The sequence below is a fragment of the Nerophis ophidion genome, linkage group LG01 (assembly GCF_033978795.1).
Source record: "Nerophis ophidion isolate RoL-2023_Sa linkage group LG01, RoL_Noph_v1.0, whole genome shotgun sequence".
Classification (NCBI taxonomy): domain Eukaryota; kingdom Metazoa; phylum Chordata; class Actinopteri; order Syngnathiformes; family Syngnathidae; genus Nerophis; species Nerophis ophidion.
The window spans coordinates 30,844,455-30,869,092 of NC_084611.1; the positions used below are offsets into that span (position 1 = coordinate 30,844,455).

A 24,638-nucleotide genomic window follows, 5' to 3' on the forward strand; every position below is an offset into this window, starting at 1 on the left:
TACAGTTTTGGTCAACTGACTTAATTGTGATTTCCTTCTCTGCATGAAAGTTTAAAAGTAGCATATAGTATTGCAGTATGAACAAGAATGTTTTAATGTAGACACATACAATCATACTGCTGTGATTATATGCATCAAGTGTTCATTCAAGGCCAAGGCAAAAATATCGAAATATATATCGTATATCGCGATATGGCCTAAAATATCGAGATATTAAAAAAAGGCCATTATACCCAGCCCTACCTGAAAATACAATAAACTGAATGAATGGGAATATTTACGTTTGGAGAGTAATTTTGGCAGCATGTCCGCCATATTTGAGGAGTGTATTGTAGCGGGTGCGCCATGTTGAAGCATGTCTAACATGTCTGACGTTGAAGTAAGGTTACCTACACGTGTTGCGTGTGAAGCGGACACAAAACTATTGCGCTTGAATTAGTATACCACTGCCATTTTTGAGTCAAATATAATTCATGAGGCTCCTGGTGCTTTAAAGAAATTGTTGATCATTTAGACTACATCCACACTGAGAAACTGTGTGTGTGTAGCTATAAATGTGTGTGCTATCTAACACGCATGAAACATGTCTGTGTGTGCCTTCGTGGTGATGTCTGCGTCTGATCAGCCACCCACCTTGTTGAATGTGTGCGTGACTGTGCATACTGTGACGTGTGTGTGTGTGTATCTTACCCAGCTCGTCCCAGAGCTGTCTGTACTTGTCTGTCATGGTGGTGCCTTGCTGTCTCCACAGTGCCAGCCGAGGGTCGGCCATGAATTGTTCTGTGATAAGTGTTAACATTCTCGCTCCGTTGGAGTCACGCATCTTCAGCATCTCTCGCACCTACAGTGGAGGAGTGAGAGTGAGAGTGCTGTCATGTACACACGTTCATACACAATGTGGTTACAATAACAAACTGCTCACTCACTTGACATACACAGAGAAAGGGCCAAAACAATAAGCAGGTGTACCTAATGTTGTGGCCTGTGAGCGTAAATATAGCTTTCCCCGTCTCGCTCTTGCAATTATCTCTGACTAAGAGGCAGCACACCAAGTCTAAGTGCCAATGTGCGTCTGAGATTACTTATAGGACAAATATCTCTTCTCAGGTGGGAGCATAAGTGCACTAGAGAGGGAAAATATTAACCAGAAGCGGAGGAAAAGATCAGGGTGAGACTACATTATTCTTCATGTAGTGGTGGTGGTTGAGGGAGAACCTGAGTGCGGAAAGACGTGGCGGTAGGTGCTGTTGTGGTGGGGTGTGAGTGTGGCGGCTCCTCACCTTGCTGAATAGCAGGTTGAGCTGCTTGCCTGAGCCGTGGTATCCTCCCTGGGACAAGAAGAGTTTGACTTGTTCCTGAACCTGCTCCTCATCCAAATGCCAGCAGTTCTCATCATCTACGCTGGCGCCTGCAGTAGGGTCCGGGGCACCTAAAAGAGTGAAATACAGTATTAAAAGAGGTATCTCTCGTTTCCCAAAATAACATTACACTGCCTTCCCCACCTCCCTCTTCCTTCCGCTGCACGTAAAGAAGATGAGGCAACATGATACATTTTGTTTTTTTTTCCATTCGCATCATTGTATTAACCTGCCTGTTAAATTTATATAGTTTTGTAATTTTGTGAGACTGCGTGCACCACAGGGCTAGTGACTCTGTGTGTGTGTGTGTGTGTGTGTGTGTGTGTGTGTGTGTGTGTGTCTTACCCAGCTCGTCCCACTCAGCATCAAGGGTTGGAATTGGGGTTTAAGTCACGAAAATGATTCCCGAGCGCGGCCACCACTGCTACTCACTGCTCCCCTCACCTCCCAGGGGGTGGAAGAAGGGGTTGGGTCAAATGCAGAGGATAATTTCACCACACCTAGTGTGTGTGTGACTATCAGTGGTACTTTAACTTTGTACACACATACTAGGATAATATCACCACACCTAGTGTGTGTGTGACTATCAGTGGTACTTTAACTTTGTACACACATACTAAGTGTGGTGATATTATCCTCTGCATTTGACCCACCCCATTGTTCCAGTGAGCAGCAGTGGTGGGCGCGCTTGGGAATCATTTTGGTGATTTAACCCCCAACTCCAACCCTTGATGCTGAGTGCCAAGCAGGGAGATGATGGGTCCCATTTTAATAATCTTTGGTATGACTCGGCCGAGTCATACCAAAGACTATTTGTGGTTGTTTTGACTTTATTAAATAGAAAGTTGACCCTTCACCCCATTATGATGTTTGTTTGATATACAGTACTGTATGGTGCGTTATATTGCGTTCAAAGTTTACAACACTTTGCTAAAATATGGTTGTTAAGGCTGGAACCCATCCATCCATTTTCTACCGCTTGTCCCTTTAGGGGTTGCTGGAGCCTCTCAACTGCATTCGGGCGATACCCATTATATATATATATATATATATATATATATATATATATATATATATATATATATATATATTTACATTGATTAATATAGAGAAATGTGCTTCAATAATCTAACTTTTCTATTTAAGAACCCTGTTCAAGTGCCAATTAGGTTCATAAATTGAGGTTACACTGTATTATCTGCCAATAATCAAGACCTCAAGAAGCCATATTGTATTGATCCTTATATACCTCACCATAGGTCTGGGCGATATATCGATACACACGATATATCGCGGGTTTGTACCTCAGTTAGAAAATGACTATATTGTGATATTCGAATATACGGTCTCACGCAGTTGCTTTTAGCTGCGGGCATTACACAGCAGGCTCTTCCCACTCCTTCTTGTGTCTCCTTCTCACGGACAAGCGCACCTTCTTATACACGTCACATACTGTCACGTCATACGTCACATACGTATACGCCCACGCCCAGCAGAGAGGTAGCAGCATGGGTAACGTTAACTGTGATGCTAGCGAAGCCGAGTGGTAATACAAGAGAAAGAAGGTGTGAATCTGGTAACAAATGAAGGAAGAATTAATTCCCAAGAAAAACAGCTGGGGGTCCATCGTCTGGCGGTGGTTAGGCTTCAAGCGCGAATATGTCGAATAAAAAACTTTAATTTGTCAAGTGTGGGGCACAAGCGTTGCTCCCAAAAGTAGCATTACTGCTAATATGCAGCATCATTTGAAAAGTCACCTGCTAGAAAATGAAGAGTGCTTACTCCGCATGTCAACATTTCCGTTCTGTGCCACACGCCCACACCATCAAAATACCGAGGCAAACATTTCCAAATCAACACCGTATGAAAAAAACAGTCAACAACAAAAGGAGATAATGTCCGCAGTAAACTACCACATTGCAAAGGATGAACACTATTTGATTTCCTATCATGCAGCTAATTTTTATTTGACACTTATTGAAATACCTTGTGTGACATCATGCACAAAAGTGCACTTTATTTGTTTTAAACTATTGTAGTGGCGTTCTGTACAAAAAAAGCACTTTAATATAGTGTTTTGATATGTCATCTTAGTGACATTATGCACAAAAGTGCACTAATAGCTGGTTTTAAAATGTCTGACAATCTTGCACTTTGTTTTGGAAATGACATGAATGTTTGTGCCACTGCTTAATAACTGTTTAATAAATACAGTTTTGGTCAATTGACTTAGTTGTGATTTACTTCTCTGCATGAAAGTTTAAAATGAGCATATATTAATGCGGTATGAACAAGAATGTTTTAATGTAGACACATAGAATCATCATACTGCTGTGATTATGTCTCAAGTGATAATTCAAGACTATGGCAAAATATTGAGGTATATATCGTGTATCGCGATATGGCGTAAAAATATTGAGATATTAAAAAAAGGCCATATCGCGCAGCCCTACCTCACCAATATCCATACTTGAAGTTTACTTATGAAACATCATACTTTTGCCCCACCCACTCACCATGAACTTGGTTGATCTCAGAGTTTTGAGACAGGATCTCGTCCGCCAGTTTCTGCGCAGTAGGCAACACTTCGGTGTGGTGAACCGAAATTAGATACTGTACGAACTTCTGCAGCTGGTCCCTGCTCATCTGGAACAGGGTTTCCGAAATGGGCAGGTGCAGTTTGACCTGCTCGGGTTTGCGCACTCGGTAAAGTGACAGTGCCACCACGTGGGCGCAGTAGAAGATGTCCTTGTTGCCGCACGTGCACGTTACTGCCGTGATCTTGCAGCGGTCGAAGCTGACGCTGACGCTGCATACGAGTTCTGGGGTGGAAGGAGTGGCGGGGTCCGTTACTGTGCCACTTAGGTGGAAACCTAGCAGGACAAAAAACACAAAAGATTTATAGTTAGGCTTATTTTGCATTTATATTATACAATGACAAACTCACAATATTAACATTCTCAACCAATACACAACATGCTTTAAATCCTAACATTTGGAGACCAACAATACTTTAGGGATAAATATAATTTAAGAGAAAAAATGCTTTACATTAAATTAAAGATTTAGTAGCTGTTCTTTGTATTTTGCAGCATCATCAACTTATTCATGAAGCAAGAGAATAACTGTTAGGCTTCATTGCCCACTTTGTTACTGAGTTTACTCGATTAGGAATTAACCAATTTGGCTCATTTTAGTAAATTAGGTTTTGGAGAAAAAAAGATTAGGCTTGCAGGGGGAGTGTGGGAAAGGGATTGAACTTGATTTGGATCCTCTCAAACAAAGAACACAAAATGTAGTTTCAGCCATTATCAGGTAAACACCAATTCATTGAATTTTCCCTTTATAGCAAATGAAATGACCCAATCTTTAATGAATCAAAGAGGTGAAAATTGAGTTAAGATGAGTTTTTGTTTATTTCAAACATGCATGCTTACAACATGATACATGCCATTTTCCAATTCCTCTATTCAACATGTTTGAAAAGGAGTAGGAAGAAGCAGAGCTTATTTAATTCACCCCATTTCCTTTACATAGCAGTTGCTAAAACTTTTGTTCACTTCCTGTTCTCAATTTATTCATAATATACTCCATAAGTAATAACAATAAACATAAATAAATAAGAAATAGTGAAGTAAATTATATTTCATATGGTGAGATAATCTAGAAAATGAATGGATGGATGAAGTGGGGATGGCGTGACGCGGTTGGTAGAGTGGCCATGCCAGAAACCTTAGAGTTCCTAGTTCAATCCCCACCTTTTACCAACTTCGTCACGTCCGTTGTGTCCTTAAACAAGACACTTCACCCTTGCTCCTGATGAGTCGTGGTTAGGGGCTTGGATGGCAGCACCCGCCATCAGTGTGTAAATGTGTGTGTAAATTGGTCAATGTGGAAATAGTGTCAAAGCACTTTGAGTACCTTGAAGGTAGAAAAGCGCTATATAAGTATAACCCATTTAATTAAATACATTCAGAATGTTTATCATGGTTCTTCTTCTTTTTACTTTGTAAACACTTTAAGTTTGAAGAGTTTCATGAAGTGGATTATATTGGTACATTGTTTGATTTTTTTACTTAATTCATTCCATAATTTAATTCCACATACTGATATACTGATGGTCTTAAGTGTTGTACGTGCGTACAAATGTTTTAAATAAACATTTTCTGAAAGGTTATATTTCTCCATTAATGTTGAGAAGAATTGTTGTACAAACCCCGTTTCCATATGAGTTGGGAAATTGTGTTAGATGTAAATATAAATGGAATACAATGATTTGCAAATCCTTTTCAATCCATATTCAGTTGAATGCACTACAAAGACAAGATATTTGATGTTCAAACTCATAAACCTTTTTTTTTTTGCAAATAATACTTAACTTAGAATTTCATGGCTGCAACACGTGCCAAATTAGTTTGCAAAGGGCATGTTCACCACTGTGTTACATCACTTTTTCTTTTAACAGCACTCAATAAACGTTTGGGAAATGAGGAAACTAATTGTTGAAGCTTTGAAAGTGGAATTCTTTACCATTCTTGCTTGATGTACAGCTTAAGTTGTTCAACAGTCCGGGGTCTTGTTGTCGTATTTTACGCTTCATAATGGGCGACAAATTTTCGATGGGAGACATGTCTGGACTGCAGGCGGGCCAGGAAAGTACCCGCACTCTTTTACCACAAAGCCACGCTGTTGTAAGACGTGGCTTGGCATTGTTTTGCTGAAATAAGCAGGGGCGTCCATGATAACGTTGCTTGGATGACAACATACTGTATGTTGTTCCAAAACCTGTATGGACCATTCAGCATTAATGGTGCCTTCACAGATGTTTAGTTACCCATGCCCTGGGCACTAATAATAATAATAATAATAATAATGGATTGGATTTATATCGCGCTTTTTATTATTAGATACTTAAAGGGCTCACAGAGAAGTGGGAACCCATCATTCACACCTGGTGGTGGTAAGCTACATCTGTAGCCACAGCTGCCCTGGGGTACACTGACGAAAGCGTGGCTGGCAGCTTGCGCCTATGGCCCCTCCGACCACCACCTATCATTCATTCATCATTCATTCACCAGTGTGAGCGGCACCGGGGGCAAGGGTGAAGTGTCCTGCCCATGGACACAACGGCAGCAACTTGGATGTCAATAGGCGGGGAGCGAACCTGCAACCCTCAGGTTTCTGGCACGGCCGCTCTACCCACTACGCTATGCCGCCCCATACTACACCCCCATACTATCACAGATGCTGGCTTTTGAACTTTGTGCCTATAACAATCCGGATGGTTATTTTCCTCTTTGTTCCGGAGGACACCACGTCCACAGTTTCCAAACATAATTTGAAATGTGGACTCCTCAGACCACAGAACACTTTTCCACTTTGCATCAGTCCATCTTAGCTGAGCTCAGGCCCAGCGAAGCCGGCGGCGTTCCTGGGTGTTGTTGACAAATGGCTTTCGATTTGCATAGTAGAGTGTTAACTTGCACTTACAGATGTAGCGACCAACGGTAGTTGCTGACAGTGTTTTTATGAAGTGTTCCTGAGCCCATGTGGTGATATCCTTTCCACACTGATATCGATTTTTGATGCAGTACCGCCTGAGGGATCAAAGGTCCATAATATTGTCGCTTACATGCAGTGATTTCTCCAGATTCTCTGAACCTTTTGATGATTTTACAGACCGTAGATGGTAAAATCCCTAAATTCCTTGCAATAGCTCGTTGAGAATTGTTGTTCTAAAACTGTTCGACAATTTCCTTACAAATTGGTGACCCTCTCCCTATCCTTGTTGGTGAATTACTTAGCATTTCATGGAAGCTGCTTTTATACCCAATCATGGCACCCACCTGTTCCCAATTAGCCTGCACACCTGTGGGATGTTCCAAATAAGTGTTTTATGAGCATTACTCAACTTTATCAGTATTTATTGCCACCTTTCCCAACTTCTTTGTCACGTGTTGCTGGCATCAAATTCTAAAGTTAATGATTATTTGCGAGAAAAAAAAAAATGTTTATCAGTTTTAACATCCATCTAACACAATTTCCCAACTCATATAGAAACAGGGTTCGTATATTCTTGGGTAGCAGTCTGTAGTTTGCTTTGTGTATAATTTTATCTGTTTGCCCTATGTCGTGGAATTTCAGTATTTGATTAAATACATTTGGAGGCCTCCAAATAAATGCCAAGACTAAAAAAATCCAGTATTTTCCCCCTGTTTGATTTTAACAACTTCACTAGGGTGAGCAATGGTACCCAAAGGGTGGAATAAAGACAATGTTGTATTCTGATTGATCAACATACATGTGTCAATTCTTTAAAATGGGCCACAAAGAAAACCAGTTGCCGAATAGTTGTCATTTGTTGGGCAGAAAGTCTCTCTATTCTAGGCTCAAGCCTAGGTGAAGAGGTGGATCTGTGTTTGTACGGTTGCTCACACAAGAGCACATGCATTGAAAATGTTGGATTATGTATCAATACAGTACATTCAACTCTATGAGGAAGAGGTTACAGTGTTTCAGCATGGTAGCGTTTCGGGGCAGTGTTGCATTGCTGGGAGAATACTACACCATTGAAAACTATCGTGGAAAGCTGAACAAAATTGCACTGGGCTTAAATGAGTCATCTGCAATGCATGGGAACAGCAACGAGGAGCATGTGCAGAAAGTTACAGCAGGTATTATACAGCCCCCGCCTCCAAACTCCCTTACTTTGCATATCATGTTTGATCTTATCCCTGACTGCGCTATCTGGAGGTGCCACCGCTTTATATTATGCAGGGATGAATATGAATGAGCAGGGTGGAGTCCCCGGGACTGTATTGTAAAACACACAAGATGAGCATATGAATCAGACACGCACACACCCGCCGATTCACAGCATGGGATCATACATTTATTAATAATGGGAGTGGTTAAGGAGAGGCTGAGAGCAGCTTATGAATGCATTCATGTGCTCAGGAGAGATGTTTGAAATATTTGGAGCAAGCGAAGACATACATCACCTAAACATGTTTATCAAAGGGCTGAGCGGTACGCAACGCTGTTATATCAAGCATGTATTAGTGAGCGATATCAAAGCGGCTTCCCATTGATGTACGCGCAAGGGAGGAGTTGAATATTTTATTGCATGCAAATGGAAAGGGGACGCACGCGTAAGCTAAACCGAGGCCAATAATAAAAAGGGTCAGCGCAACCTCTGCAGGGTGGATGCTAAATGAAACAACCAAGGTCTTGTGTATCAATGCAGTGCAATGGTCAACACTAACTGCACAACTAGGAAGTGTCGGTGGTAAATATCGCCATACAGATTTTCCCAATTGCAAGCGCCAGCTGGCAGAGGGAGGACAAGTTTGTTAACAATATTCAGAGAAGAAGGGGCTGTGCACGCAATAAAGCAACCGCCTGCATCTGCACTGATCAAAGAGAGCGACTGTCGCCGTGAGGCGGTCGTAGCGAGTCACCCAAGTGGTACAAAAAGGTTTACGCGATGCAGCTTGTGGTACAATGGTGAAATAAACTCGCTTTTTGTTGCAAGGCATTTGAGTAATTACCTCTGCCAGCGTTGTGGAGAGGCGGGGCTTTGGTCAAGGAAGAGTCCATTACATTTTGGTAAGGATATGGGTCTTCTTAAGGTTTGTTCCCCCGTTTCATATGTTCAAAGTCGCTATTAAAGCAGTGGTTCTTAAACTTACCACCATAATGACCAATATTAGAACAGTAGCGTAGTAGTCCTGAATATTCATTAAAAACAAGTAAGGTTTTATTCAACAAGTATATTTAATACAATTCAAGTTATCATTACATGTATGTATTGTTGCATTTGAAACAACTGCATTGTTGATAAATGAGGTAGTTATTACTATTCATCATAAATAGTGTTATTTCTATTGGTATTTTTACTGCTCCATTTGTAGTGCAGTACTTTTCATTGCAATTTCTGTGTTATTAATTATCCGCTTTGCAAATTGGCTCTTTGCTATCAATTTCCGCATCATATTTGTACATATCGTATTTGCTAATGTTGTTCTGTTTTTGTTGTTATTGTGTCTGTCTTATCATCCGCATTTCATTTAATAAATTCAAATACAAATAAGGCAACAAGAGAAGCATCCCACACTTCTCTTTTGAAGAGTAAATCTGTACAGCAGATATGGGCTTCTACATCAAAAACATGATTTGCCTGATTAGCTAAACAGGACAAAAACAAAACAAAACAAAACAGTACATTTAATATTTTTGGCCAATGTGATATTACTCATAACACTGTGTTTGAATGTAGAAAGATAAAACACTTTATTTTAATAAAGTGATTAAAGGGGGTTAAAAGTAAGAAAGTCTATATAATTTGTGCCTGTTACAGATCCATCCTCTATTGACTGCCATTCTAGTCCATTTAGGTCTAAAATAATGAAGTCTATTTCACCCTTTAAGACACTGGTAAAACAAGCATCTGTTTACATGGACAGAGTCTATTTCACCCTTTAAGACACTGGTAAAACAAGCATCGGTTTACATGGACAGAAGCTTGAAAACGTTGGTTTTACCAGTGTAAAACAGTAATATTTGATGATTTGCCGCTGGTTATTCGGAACGGCGACCATGTGAACAGGCATTCAGCTACCGTCTGCGTTGTTGGAGTATAATCTCGTTCACTGCGCACATGTGCTACGTCAGCGTGATGCGTTTCCGCCCTTGAGACAGCCAAATGTTCACAGTGTGCAGTAAACATGGGGCAGGGAAGCATAATTGGTCCGTTGCTGACCCGGCTTGATTGTTGGAAACATTGAGAACTCAGGATTGTTGAATGCCTTGATAGTTGAAAGGTTGGTAGAAACACAAAGTTGTGCAAACAAGTTAATAAAAACTGCAGAAAACAATCAACCAAATTAAAAAACGCAGGAAATGTTTAAAAGGCTTATTAAAAAGCTGAAAGTCAAAACGGTTCTGACCCTGCCAGCTTTCTAGCTGATGGATGACTTTATGGGAGATCAACCGTTGACAAACTTGTTTTTCACTTGTGTGGATGTTGTTTCAGACGAGGAAAATGTTAACATGCCCTAGGACAACAACTTTGAGGTTCATGAGGATAATATCACCACAAAGATCCATCTATCTATCCATTTCCTACCAATTGCCCCTTTTGGGGTTGCGGGTGGTGCTGGAGCCTATCTCAGCTGCATTTGGGCGGAAGGCGGGGTTTGATTGATTGATTGAGACTTTTATCAGTAGATTGCACCGCACAGTACATATTCCGTACAATTGACCACTAAATGGTAACAACCGAATAAGTTTTTCAACTTGTTTAAGTCGGGGTCCACGTTAATCAATTCATGGTAAGTCAAGGGTGTACCCCTGGGCAAGGGGTACACCCTGGACAAGTCGCCACCTCATCACAGGGCCAACACAGATAGACAGACAACATTCACACTCACATTCACACACTGGGGCGAATTTAGAGTTGCCAATCAACCTATCCCCAGATGCATGTCTTTGGAGGTGGGTAGAAGCCGGAGTAACCGGAGGGAACCCACGCAGTCACGGGGAGAACATGTAAACTCCACACAGAAAGATCCCGAGCCCGGGATTGAATTTAGGACTACTCAGGACCTTTGTATTGTGAGGCACATGCACTAACCTCTGTCCCACCGTGATGATGTACATAAATGTGCACAACGCCAGAAGGTAGAAAATTAATGGTGAATGAGCTGACGATGTGCAGTCAACACAGAGTTTGTTAACAACATGGAAGAAGTAGTTCCTTCTTCTATTTCCAAAAAAAGGCAACTGTGCACATGACCAAATGTTTTTTCTTTTTCTATTAAATGCTTGCCGCATGAATACGCACGCCATGTGAGTTTGGAATTTTGATCAACCAAGTTTGAGATCATATTAGAGAAAGTTTGCGCATGTAAGCATAGCTACTGTTGGATAACCAAAATGGGGAAGATGTTATGTATTTGCTTCGCCGCATGTGGCTGTTGACTATAGCAAGGTGACTTGTTTTATCCGCGAGGAGACGGAGAGCAGCAAGAAAACAGATCGCTGCAGCAAAGCTGAGACTGTGGTGTACAATGTAAATGTTCTGTTTTTGCATTGCGCATTATTATTGTACTTCCGGTTGTCAGTCGGTTATGTGAACGGCAGTGGCCAGTTTGTTATTGTGTTCCCTCAATTTACACTGAGTAAAATATACTTATACAAAGAATGTTGTCGTCATTGAGTTATCATATAATACTGTATATTAGTCATTTTTATGTTCATGTATCCTAAAATATTACAGGTAGTGAGGAATTTGCTCAACCAATCAGCGAACAGGGTCACCAAAATAGTTATTGGCAATAGTACTTTATACCTGCTTTTGCCAATTAAAATAGTAGAGCTGTGGTCAGAGTCACTATCCTCCTTTTTACAAAGATTTTTATCTCTAAGTTACCACATATTGTTGCTTCAATAGAGAGTGTATCAGGAGCGTGTGTGTGTGAGACACACTTGTGTTTGAAGAGTCCGGAGAGGGCAATGAAAAGGAGAACATCAAAAACATGTGAGAGCAAAAAAAAAAAAAAAAAATAAGATACTCATGCTAAAGTCCAAAACAGCTGTACCGTCTTTTTCACCACCACTTCCCCCTTGGGGTAAAATTTACACAATTATTTTTCAAATTCATCACACTTGGATGATATACTGTAACTGATTCAAAAGTCTATTTTGTTTTGCTTGCTCCAAACCACCATCCTCCCTCGCCCTTTTCCCACAGCTCTCTCTCTGACAGATGGGTAGGTAATGAGTTTCGCCTTTCCCTGTCCAATAGCCTGGGCACCAAAAACTGCCCCCCACGCCAAAAATGCCCTTTTAATTTAGCCAAGTGCTGAGTACAGGGATATTACTGTTTAGGTACACACACACACACACGCATACCTCCCATGACTCCTGGTTGGGTGGGTTGAAACCTTCCACGTCTCGTGTACTTGCTATGTAAGAGTCTGGTTCCCACCCCAGTCCACCTAGAAGATTTCCCCCTCTCCTTTCCACGAGTGGTGCTCAGGGATTCTTTCTGTGCGGGTTCAAGAGGCTGCTCTTGGCTTTCAAAGTAACCATGGCGGCCATTTTTAGAACAAGGCTTCTGTGAGGTTGCCCTAGAAACCCCTCCTGGCCGCAACGGTGAAATCACACTTGGCCCTCGGCGTTGTGGAAGAGTGTGTGAAAGAGCAAGGCAGAAAGCGCCCATATGTATATATATTTATATAGGTTCAAATCCCACAGAGGCTTGAAGGACCACCCACATTTTTGCTACATCAAAGCATCCTCGACACTCACACACCCCCCCCAGATTAGCCCTTCGCTCTCTTCCCTCTCTGGAGTTTTAAAATGAAAGTGCTGATAAGCTAGTGTGTGCTCTTTGGACTCAAGAATACAGATAGGCATTGCTTAGTTGATTAATGGATGGTTTAGAATTCTGTCGATTGTTTGGAATTGATTGCAAATGAGACAAACTGGAGCGCGTCTCTTGAATGCAACTAGCTATCGATTCATTCGACAACTTTGCAACCTGAAGAAGAAAGATGGCTACACAGCACCAGTTATGGGAAGTAGGGCTACAATTATAAAGATATGGCAAAACTTATCTGCATCAAAACAAGAGTTCAAAACATTCAGAGAGAGAGTCTCAAGTCAGCGGTTGACCATGTAGCTAAATGAATGCGGAAGGAGCGTCCTCGTCTGTACTGTATCATCCAGGAGTTGAGTGGGTGCATTCTGTGGTAGAAAAGCACTTACGAGTCAGATCCTTCTCTGTAAAGCGTGCCAGGTCGCCTCAGTGTCTTTAATAACTTCTCCTAACATTCAAAAATGAAACAAGTTTCCTCAAGAAGCCAATAGTTTGACACCAAGACCTGATAATTGCCTTGCTATTCAGTATAACCTAAGCAAAACTTAGAGCACTGAACTCTTGGATATAAATATATAGACATAGTACAATACTTTTATATGTACTAATGAAAATATTTATAGGATCAATTTGTACAAAACCAGCTTTTAAAAAGTGCATATTAATACCCTCATAGATTGTGTTCAACCTTTTTAAATATCTCTAATTAACATATCTACAATATGGATTGGAAATGTGTTGCTCCTTGCACATAAATGTAAACACTTTGATCAAAGGATCACCAGAGTGGACTTTCTATGCATGGACCAGTCTACATGGAAGAAAGATCATAGCGCGGCTCCAACCCGAACATTTAATTAACAGTAGATGACGAGAAGCCGAAGGGAGGGGGCCAGTTTACACCAACAGGAAAACAAATTAAAGATGCAGACACTAAAATGTCACTAATTTTCTAAGTATACAAGTGCATTACGCCAACATGTTCAATAAGTAGCAAAACATTTTAATGAATAAGTCGGTTTTCTAACACCAAAACTAATTTGCATAGAAACGGAGAGAAACTCATTGTAGGTCTATTTTTCGTCACAGCAGTAAATAAAATGTATTTAATACCTCTCATTATTATTTATTTTAAAGGGTAAAAACACCCAAAGTGGTATGACGGTGTGCTTAATCAAACTATTTGGTGGAATAATACTGGAATGTCCATTTATAACAATTTAGACACCATTGCATCCATGTATTATAAATAACTCTGTGCATAGCAAAGTTTGTTTTTAGACAGCAAAACATCACAAAGGTGATTTTTTTCGATTTCTCAAAGGACGATCACAAGAACCAAAGCAGATGTCATTAAAAAAAAAAACATTAAAAAAATAACTGACAGCACGAAAGTGCTGTAGAAAGCTATGTTAACCATTCATTTCAAAGACACACAGTGGGCAATCATTGATTTAGACAGCATGCATGTAAACAGGGATTTCACATGAAGGCCAAAATATTCTGGGAATTTGATTGATTGAATTACCCAGACATTTACTGCGCTTGTAGTTGTACACTTCTACTTCCCAAGACCGGTTCTCCAAGGTGACAACAATGACATCCACTGATAATGGATCTATCGATTCTACAAATATCACAGCACCACATGCCAAGTCAAGACTGATTCATTTTCAAATCATCCAAATCAGATCACGTTTTTCAGCGGAAAGGCCCCAGACTGGAATCCTTACTGAGATGGAAGAATGGAGACGGGGGTTAGCCGACTTTGTGCTCGCAAAAGCACAAAAGTGCTCAGTGTTGGACTGGACTTAATTTGATTAGGCTGCAAACATATCTATTTCTCTAATCAAATTAAGATTCCAAATCAAAGTAGGAAACTGGTAGAGGACATTAAGTGTACTGGCTAAATTGAGACTAACTGTCAACTAAATCTAATATGGCACCACACCGCTTTGGACTTGATGTGTGCGAAAAATCAGACTACATGGCCAATTTCGATGTGATAGGGAGTCAACAAAGAGAGTAAAAATACGTTAAATTTTCCCTCGCACCTTATTAAATTACCTCATCAGACAGAGCGAGCCGACACGAGACCTCCTGACTCTTAACTCACTTTTTATGATACAAAGCCTGTGAGCGCCTGCGGCCATTTAGAAACAAGGGATTTGACTCTGTGTTGACCAAAGATGGCCTGCTGAAAAGCCTCCGGGATAAAACGACTACTGGACTGGAATCCAATCTGTGTGGTTGGATTGGAAACCCTGAAAGGAGACCTGAACCCCGACCAAAGAAAAGCAAGGCTTTGCGGCAGTTCGAAGAGAGGTCGAAGAACATTGCACGACCTCCCCTCACCTTTTAAACGCTGCCTGAATCCCACCCACAGCTAAAGAGATCCCAACTCATTGCGGCTTCCTTGAACTGACCCAATAAATTGGCCTACAAAGACCAACACAAGGCCTTTTCGGATCTTAGGTCTAAGCATGTGTGGTCCTATAAGGGAGCACAAATAGAGATCAATGCTATCCTACTGGAGACCTTGGTGTGTGTGTGTGTCTCTTAGGTGTTACATGGGCTGGAATAACACAGCTGAGCTCCAAGGGCGGCCATATTTATGCCCTGAACCCTCCGGGGAGGGCGGGGATCCTCCCCCCAGATGTGTTTTCATCATTTGGGACATCCATGTATGTCCCCTCTCTCACGATCCCAACTTGTTCATGAAGCATGAATTTGTATTCAGGAAAAATTCTGCGAGTTTTCCGATCCTGACAAGCAAAATGTACACACTAATCAGCGGGATGGAAGGCAAAGGAAGGGAGGGGGAGGCACCGTAGCTGTCACGATCTGGCAGTTCGGAAGTGACAAGCCGCTGCTGACTGCCACTTAGTTGCCAAGCGCTACATCCAGAGTGACTTGCAATTTTCCAACTATCACTTTCAAAATGGATTCTAATTCTGCCGGACGGGAGCCTGTCAAGCGGAGCTGATGCTGCTGCATGCTGATGACTCATCCCAAAAGGTTGCCGCTCTAAAAGGAATGACTGGCAAATGGGGAAAAGACAGCCAGGGTTGATTCGGGAAACAACAAAGGGTTAAATACAGTGGCGTTTACATGAATTAAACAGAAATGTATACAAATTGACAACTGTTACATTGTTTAATCAAATAACTTTAAAGGGGAACTGCACTTTTTTGGAATTTTGCCAATCGTTCACAATTCTTATGACGACGGATGGATTTTTCTGTAATGCATTCAAAATATTAAATAAACGTAAATAAGTCAGGTTACAGCGGAGCCAATGGGAAGTCCTTTATTTCGCCCAATACATAACCATTCAAAAACCAGCAACAATAATACATTTAGATTTCGTGTCTTGAATATTAACCAAGTATTAGTGGTACTGTTATTTTAAGCACTAACGCAGATTAACAATTTATAGCGGCGCCGTGATCACTACTGTGTGTGCCTTTGTTTACAATTTCGAGTGGTCTATTTTTTCCCTTCCCTGCTACCCGTAAGTTTATTCTAGATCACAAATCATGCATCTCACCTGGACAGAAGAAGTCTGAGTAGGTATTCCGACAAGTTGGAAATTTTTGACAGCCATTTAAGACCCGAAAATAGCGAGGACGACACAAAAATACACTAGGTTCCCTCCATCGGTTTTTTTGTGAGCATTATGAGACATTCATCATCTAAATGGGAATATCTGAACATCCTAGCAGGCTGCATCTTAATGACAGCAGATGTTGTACAGTAAGTTATGTTTTATTATGTTTATTGGCTTTCAAAGTCTGCAGTGAGTAATAATCAGTGATGAACAAAAAAAAGCAAACGTGATGAGTATTTTAAATTAATGCGCCACGTATGCTTAATGATCAAAATACGTAAATACTAAATGTGTGAGAGCAACCAACGGTTACTTTGGGCAAAATCATGATCCAGAACCTAATAATATTGATCCTGAATATAAGCAGGATTAGCTACAAGTTTTGGAAGCTCTGCTAAACAAATTCAGCTTTAGTGAAACACAACAGCATCACTTGGCAGCATTGCTTAGTGTTACTAAATAAACCAAACAAGAAAAACAAACTAAAAACATAATACAATGATAGCCTACTGTACAATGTCTTCTCTTACTTTGATGACTACTGATAGGCTGTCCATAAATTCCCATTTAGATGAAGAAATAATCATGATACACACAATGGGTTAACAAGGAAGTCTCCCTGCAGACACTGTCGTCGTTTGTTTGTGTTTGTCTCCATCTCTGGGTATGAATTGAATGTCACAGATGAACAGCTTCTAGATTCAAGGCTAAATCCTATATTATCCAGATGACTCGCATGATTCATAATCTAAAACAACGTTGACGAGCCGAGATGTGATGATGCGGGAGCAGCAGGATATCGCTGCCAGCTCACAGTAAAGGCAGCAGAGGGCTACTAAGCTGTCTGTATCATTGCACCACTAAGAAATAGTTTGTTTGCGTTAGCGCTTATAATAACATTGTTAATATTTGGTAAATAATCAGGTCACTATATGTATAAAGAGTATTGTTGGCGGGTTTTGGATGGTTATTTAGAGGGTTTTGTAGGTAAAATAGAGAGCCCCTATTGACTACATTGTTAGCAGACTTTATGTATTTATTTATTTATGACTTAGAATGCATAATTTTAAAAAAAAAAGTGTGTTTATGTCTTGTATAAAGATTGTGAATGATAGACAGCACATCTCTGTCTAATTTTTTAGTATTTCCAGTATGGCCGATCTGATTCTATGGTTCCCATCGTGACGTCAATTTCCGGAAATAGCCAAACGTATTCGGAGCGGGATATTCTAAAGAGCTCACTGAATTTGTGGCATTTTGTGAGGTTTAGGGCTTAACGGTGGCAGAGGGGTTAGTGCGTCTGCCTCACAATACGAAGGTCCTGCAGTCCTGGGTTCAAATCCAGGCTCGGGATCTTTCTGTGTGGAGTTTGCATGTTCTCCCCGTGAATGCGTGGGTTCCCTCCGGGTACTCCGGCTTCCTCCCACTTCCAAAGACATGCACCTGGGGATAGGTTGATTGGCAACACTAAATTGGCCCTAGTGTGTGAATGTGAGTGTGAATGTAGTCTGTCTATCTGTGTTGGCCCTGCGATGAGGTGGCGACTTGTCTGGGTGTACCCCGCCTTCCGCCCGATTGTAGCTGAGATAGGCGCCAGCGCCCCCCGTGACCCCAAAAGGGAATAGGCGGTAGAAAATGGATGGATGGATGTGAGGTTTAAGCGGTGTTTTTACATACTATGTGGATTGTAAATATGATTGGATATGGTTTTAATGGATACAATGAAACACAATTAAGCATTTAAGACCAATATGTTTTTCCGCTCTACTGGTACTTGAAGGGCTTTGTAAGCGGAATTGCGCAGCTCTTAAAAGCTCCGATTCAAGCAAACTTCTGATCGCATTTATTTAATATTTGGAATGCAAAAAATATATAAATATCCATCGTCATGTCTTTCGTGATTGTGAACGTTAGGTTAAATTCCCCAAAAAGTGCAATTAACTTACAATAAAATAAACATTACGTGTTTTGTATTTTTGTTTAGGGTTTAAGTTGATTACATTACAAAAATGATGGTCAAAAATACAACAAATATTTACTGAAAGCACAAACTGTATTAAATATCATGGATTTAATAAAGTAGAAGTGCAACATTATACTGTATATAGTTTCACATTTAAACTTTGAATGATTTAAACTTTTATTAGTAGTTTGCACAGTACGGTACATATTCTGCACAATTGACCACTAAATGGTAACAACTGAATACGTTTTTCAACTTGTTTAAGTCGAGGTCCACGTAAATCAATTCCATGGTAAACACACGCAAAACTACTGTAAAAGTTCCTATAATTTACCAGAATTTAGTACAGTAAACACAAAGCTGCAGTCGAAGGCTATTTAGCTTAGCCTAGCAGAATTTTTTTTTTTTAATGAAACATGGTATTTTTGTGATTTTAGTGGCTGAAAAAACATCTTTAAAGTCAACACAAAACTTTGATTTTGAAACTACATGAAAGCTACCACAATTTGTCCATAAATTCCTAAAATGTTACAACTCTGAACCTCGCATAAATGCGCTTGTGTTTTTGAACTCTGATGTTAATTAGCATCCATGTTGTTGCTAGTCTGTCTAAATATGTCAAATTAGACCCGACACACACAGGACACATTTTAGGATATTTTAAAACAGGAAGTAACTAATCTGCAATTGGGTAGCGAGAGCGCTGTTAACCTTGGACTGGCAATACCATTATATGTAGATTTACAACCAGGTGTCATTTCAGAATGGCGCCTACTTTCGTGTGCTATTCCACAAGTATCCCTGTCACTGAAGGAGCCGGCCACCTGCTAATTCCGGTCTCCTGGCTGTACATTAACTTTACATTATAGCAATCCATGTGTAAGGTTCATTAGTGTGAATGAAATTACAGCTAGCTGGGAATGGATGTGTGTAATTAGCAGAGCTGTGTCCCAGTAGGGCTACAGCCGCTATATACTGTAGATGGGAGGTAATGGGATCCATTGAAAAGCCATTGTCTCCTACTCCTGGCCTTGAGTATCTTTCTAACGACAAAGCCATAGAGTGGAGACATTATAGCGCTGGCCAGGCGATAAACTGAGAAGATGATGCTGCTGCCAAAAGTCCGTCAAGCTTGAAGACTAAACAAAGAGTGGAACAATAAATGTGGCGCATTGCTTTGGAATGTGCGTTGGTGTTTGCTTGTGTATACATTCAAGCATGAGCGTCCCAAAATGACAGTTGTTGTGCCGGTCACCATTGATTACAAATGTGTGGCTCTTGCTTCAGTTGAACATTGACTCACAAATCCCATTAAGTTCAAAAGTTCAGTTTGAAAGCCGGAAGAAAGCCTGTTGTAAAAAGGAACTACAGAGATGACAATAAGGGGGACTATGACCTATATTCCAGCATATTTTAGGTTTACTATTTCTTTTTCCAGGAAGTAGGCACACAGATTGTAATCAGCATGGGGTCATAACATAAATCAGTTCCAGATGTGACTGTAGGTAACCGCCTAATGGTGTTTGTTGTTTTTTTAAACCGCCACAGTAGCTGCATTTGAAGAATCATGAGTGGTCCTTAGCTGCCTCTGCATGCGCTTTTAAATACCAGTAGAGTGAAAAAAACAAGTTCACATGAATTGATTACGTGGACCCCGACTTAAACAAGTTGAAAAACTTATTCGGGTGTTACCATTTAGTGGTCAATTGTACGGAATATCTACTGTACTGTGCAATCTACTAATAAAAGTTTCAATCAATCAATCAATCAAACTGTATATGGTTAGTTGCGTATCGTTGTATCCACTAAACCATATCCAATCGTATTTAAAATCCGCAAAGTATGTGAAAATACCGTCTAAAAATAAAAAAATGCCTCAAATTGAGTCAACCATTTTTTTAATATTCGGCTCGAAACATTTTCAGTAATTTCCGTAAATTGACATAACTGTAGTAATACGCAAAAATTAAAAAATCTTTATGAAAGACATGTACACGTTTTTCTTTGTTATGTTTTCCAAGTTATAAATAAACACAAATAAAAAGTCCGCGAACAATGCAGTCAATGGGGGGGCTCTCAATTTTGCCCACTAAACCCTCTAAATAACCATTCAAAACCCGCCGAAAATACCTTATACACACATCGTGACATGAATATTAAACAAATATTAGTGGTGTTGTTATTAAAAGCGTTAACATAGGCAACTATTTTTTAGCAACACATTGGTAGCACACAGCTAAGTGGCCCTCTAGTGCTTTACTGTGAGTCGGCAGCTATGTCCTGCTGCTTGTCAATGTAATTCTAGATTATACAATTATGCCCCTCATCTGGATATTAGGAGGATATAGCCATAAAGCTAGAAGTTGTTCATCTGTGACATTCACTTCATACCCTGAGATGGAAACAAACACACAAAACCGAAGACCGTGTCTGCAGGGAAACTTTTCCTTCTTAAGCCTTTGTGTGCATCATGATTGATTCTAAACAGGCAAATATATGGAAATCCTATCAGTCGTCATCGAAGTAACAGAAGACATTGTACAGTAAGTTATCGTTTTGTTATGTTTGTAGTTTGTATTTCTTGATTAGCACTTACGAATAATGCTACATGATCCTTAGTGTTCCACTAAAGTTGGATTTGTTTAGCAGAGTTTCTAGAACGTGTAGATAATCCTCTTTATATTCAGGATCAACAATATAATTTTCTGGATCATAATTTTTCCCAAAGTAATTGTTGTTGGTTCTCACAAAGACTGCATGATTTGCATTGTTGTTGGTGATGAAGGGATCTGTGGTTCCGACCTCTAAAATCACGCGATGACGTGTCTGGCTAGCTCATTATCTTTCAAAATGGCTCGGGAATCTCCATGAGATTGATACTATTTTGATCATATTTATTTACTAGCAAACTTTGGAAGTATTTTGGTGTCATAAATTACATATATCTTTGGTAATAGCTCCAATATAGAGGCAACTTGTTTTCCCACTCTACTGGTACTTTAAAATGTAATTTGCGCTTCTCAGCTGATGGTGTGAAACTCATGCGTGTTACCCTTGATTTTATTTGTTTACAATGGACTCATCACTGCTATAAATACTGGCTAAGCAGTTTGCACCTCAGAGCCTACATTATTGGTTCTGTTTCTGTTGTTCTGTGCTATATGCAGTACTAGCTAATTAATGACGGTGTAGTCTGTGACCTTCTTTCAATAAGTTATATTCGTCAAACCCGTTATGATATTTGTCGCTGACAAACAATAATAGTTGGTGATGTCATCGCCCGTGTATTTCCGAATGGAAACGAAGCTCAAACCGTGACTGGCAGCAACTGAAAGAGAAAAATTGCTACCAATGTAACAACAAAGCGGGCAAAAACGTTAAAAGTACGGGAACATTTTACCTTTAACACGTCAAAGACACAAATAAATGGCGGAATTTGGAACGCGTACTTTGCTTTTCATGCCAGTCATGTCGGACAACTGACAGATGCGATATCCAACTATACTTGGTAAGATAGTTAGCCTACAGGCGAGAGATGAAGTTAGTTGTCAGAAAAAAAATATCCGCCAGCCAAACTTTGTCTAAATACCAATGTAAATATTTCCAAACACATCACAAAATGAGCTTTTCTTTTTGAAGAAGTTAGCTAGATTCTTACTTTTAAATGAGCAAAGGTTTATTAGCCAGTTTTGTTTTGAGACAGCCTAATGAGAAGCACAGATCCAGCACAAATACATATTTCTGAATAAAGTAGTCATCTTTATTGTTAGTAAGGGTCTGAATAAAAAATATCTCAAGCTGAATTTAAACGGCAATGGCTAAATTAGAGCAATTGAATGTGTGTACACTTCATAATCCGATTATAGTCAACTAATGGTGAAGATAGTCGATAACTAATCGACAATCAAAATAGTTCATAGGCTTGCAGCCCTATTTGGGTTTTTTTTTAGTTACAAATGAACCCTGTTATGCAAAACACAAATGTCAACTGCAATATTTTTAGGCCATATATATACGATATATATTACGATATTTTGCCTTGGCCTTGAATGAACACTTGATGCATATAATCACAGCAGTATGATGATTCTATGTGTCTACATTAAAACATTTTTCTTCATACTGCATAAATATATGCTACTTTTAAACTTTCATGCAGAGAGGGAAATCACAATTAAGTCAGTAGACCAAAACTGTATATATTAAACAGTTATTAAGCAGTGGCACAAACGTCCATGTCATTTCCAAAACAGAAAGTGCAAGATTGTCAGAGACATTTAAGTGTCAAATATAAATGAGCTGCATAATAAGAAATCAAATAGTATTCGTCCTTCGCTATGTGGTAGGTTACTACGGACGTTATGAAATTATCTTCATTCTCTAGCAGGTGACTTTTCAAATAATGCTATTAAACAGTTATTAAGCAATGGCACAAACATTCAAGTCATTTCCAAAACATAAATTGCAAGATTGTCAGAGACATTTTAAGTGTCAAATAAAAATGAGCTGCATAATAGAAAATCAAATAGTATTTGTCCTTCACGATGTGGTATGTTACTAAGGTTATGAAATTCTCTTCATACTCTAGCGAGTGACTACCATGAATTGATTAACGTGGACTCCGACTTAAACAAGTTGAAAAACTTATTCAGGTGTTACCGTTTAGTGGTCAATTGTACGGAATACCTACTGAACTGTGCAATCTACTAATAAAAGTATCAATTAATCCAAAAAAAACTTTACAAATGATGCAACATATTTGTAAAGTTTTTCCCTCCCCACTTGACAAATTACGGTTGTCTGTTTAAAATATTCCCACTTGAAGCCGGACCACCACCAGACGATGGAAACCATGCTGTTTTTATTGGGAATTAAGTCTTCCTTCATTTGTTACCAGATCCGCACCATCTTTCTCTCGTACGGCTACGTTAGCAGCTAACATTAGCCACGCCGCTACGCGATGGAAACCATGCTGTTTTTATTGGGAATTAAGTCTTCCTTCATTTGTTACCAGATCCGCATCATCTTTCTCTCGTACGGCTACGTTAGCAGCTGACGTTAGCCACGCCGCTACCTCTCTGCTCTGCGAGAGCGTGTATGTGACGTGTGACGTGACAGTTTGTGACGTATGTAAGAATGTGCGCCTGCTTGTCTGCGAGATGGAGACACAGGAAAGAGCGAGGAGAGCCTGTAGTGTACGCCCGCAGCTAAAAGTCCTGCGTGAGAATGTATACTCGAATATTACGATATTACGGTATTAGCTTTCACTGTAATGCTGATGACACCCAACTCTACATGCCCCTAAAGTTGACCAACACGCCGGATTGTAGTCAGCTGGAGGCGTGTCTTAATGAAATTAAACAATGGATGTCCGCTAACTTTTTGCAACTCAACGCCAAAAGAACGGAAATGCTGATTATCGGTCCTGCTAGACACCGACCTCTATTTAATGATACAACTCTAACATTTGACAACCAAACCATTAAACAAGGCGACACGGTAAAGAATCTGGGTGTTAACTTCGACCCAACTCTCTCCTTTGAGTCACACATTAAAAGCGTTACTAAAACGGCCTTCTTTCATCTCCGTAATATCGCTAAAATTCGCTCCATTCTGTCCACTAAAGACGCTGAGATCACTATCCATGCGTGTGTTACGTCTCGTCTCGATTACTGTAACGTATTATTTTCCGGTCTCCCATGTCTAGCATTAAAAGATTACAGTTGGTACAAAATGCGGCTGCTAGACTTTTGACAAGAACAAGAAAGTTTGATCACATTACGCCTGTACTGGCTCACCTGCACTGGCTTCCTGTGCACTTAAGATGTGACTTTAAGGTTTTACGACTTACGTATAAAATACTACACGGCCTAGCTCTATCCTATCTCGCCGATTGTATTGTACCATATGTCCCGGCAAGAAATCTGCGTTCAAACGACTCCATCTTATTAGTGATTCCCAAAGCCCCAAAAAAGTCTGTAGGCTATAGAGCGTTTTCATTTCGGGCTCCAGTACTCTGGAATGCTCTCCCGGTAAAAGTTAGAGATGCCACCTCAGTAGAAGCATTTAAGTCTCACCTTAAAACTCATTTGTATACTCTAGCCTTTAAATAGACCTCCTTTTTAGACCAGTTGATCTGCCGTTTCTTTTCTTTTTCTCCTATGTCCCACTCTCCCTTGTGGAGGGGGTCCGGTCCGATCCGGTGACCATGTACTGCTCGCCTGTGTATCGGCTGGGGACATCTCTGCGCTGCTGATCCGCCTCCGCTTGGGATGTTTTCCTGCTGGCTCCGCTGTGAACGGGACTCTCGCTGCTGTGTTGGAT

The 24,638-nt window shown here is 40.2% G+C and overlaps 1 protein-coding gene across 1 annotated transcript in view; it reads right to left on the bottom strand.

The window, feature by feature from the left end:
- LOC133553017 (zinc finger SWIM domain-containing protein 6-like) overlaps window positions 1-24,638 on the bottom strand; it is a 146,419-nt gene that overhangs the window by 35,438 nt on the left and 86,343 nt on the right. The window contains 3 exon segments of the mRNA XM_061900752.1: window positions 691-841; window positions 1,281-1,429; window positions 3,875-4,231. Coding sequence (XP_061756736.1) covers window positions 691-841; window positions 1,281-1,429; window positions 3,875-4,231 — 657 coding nt within the window.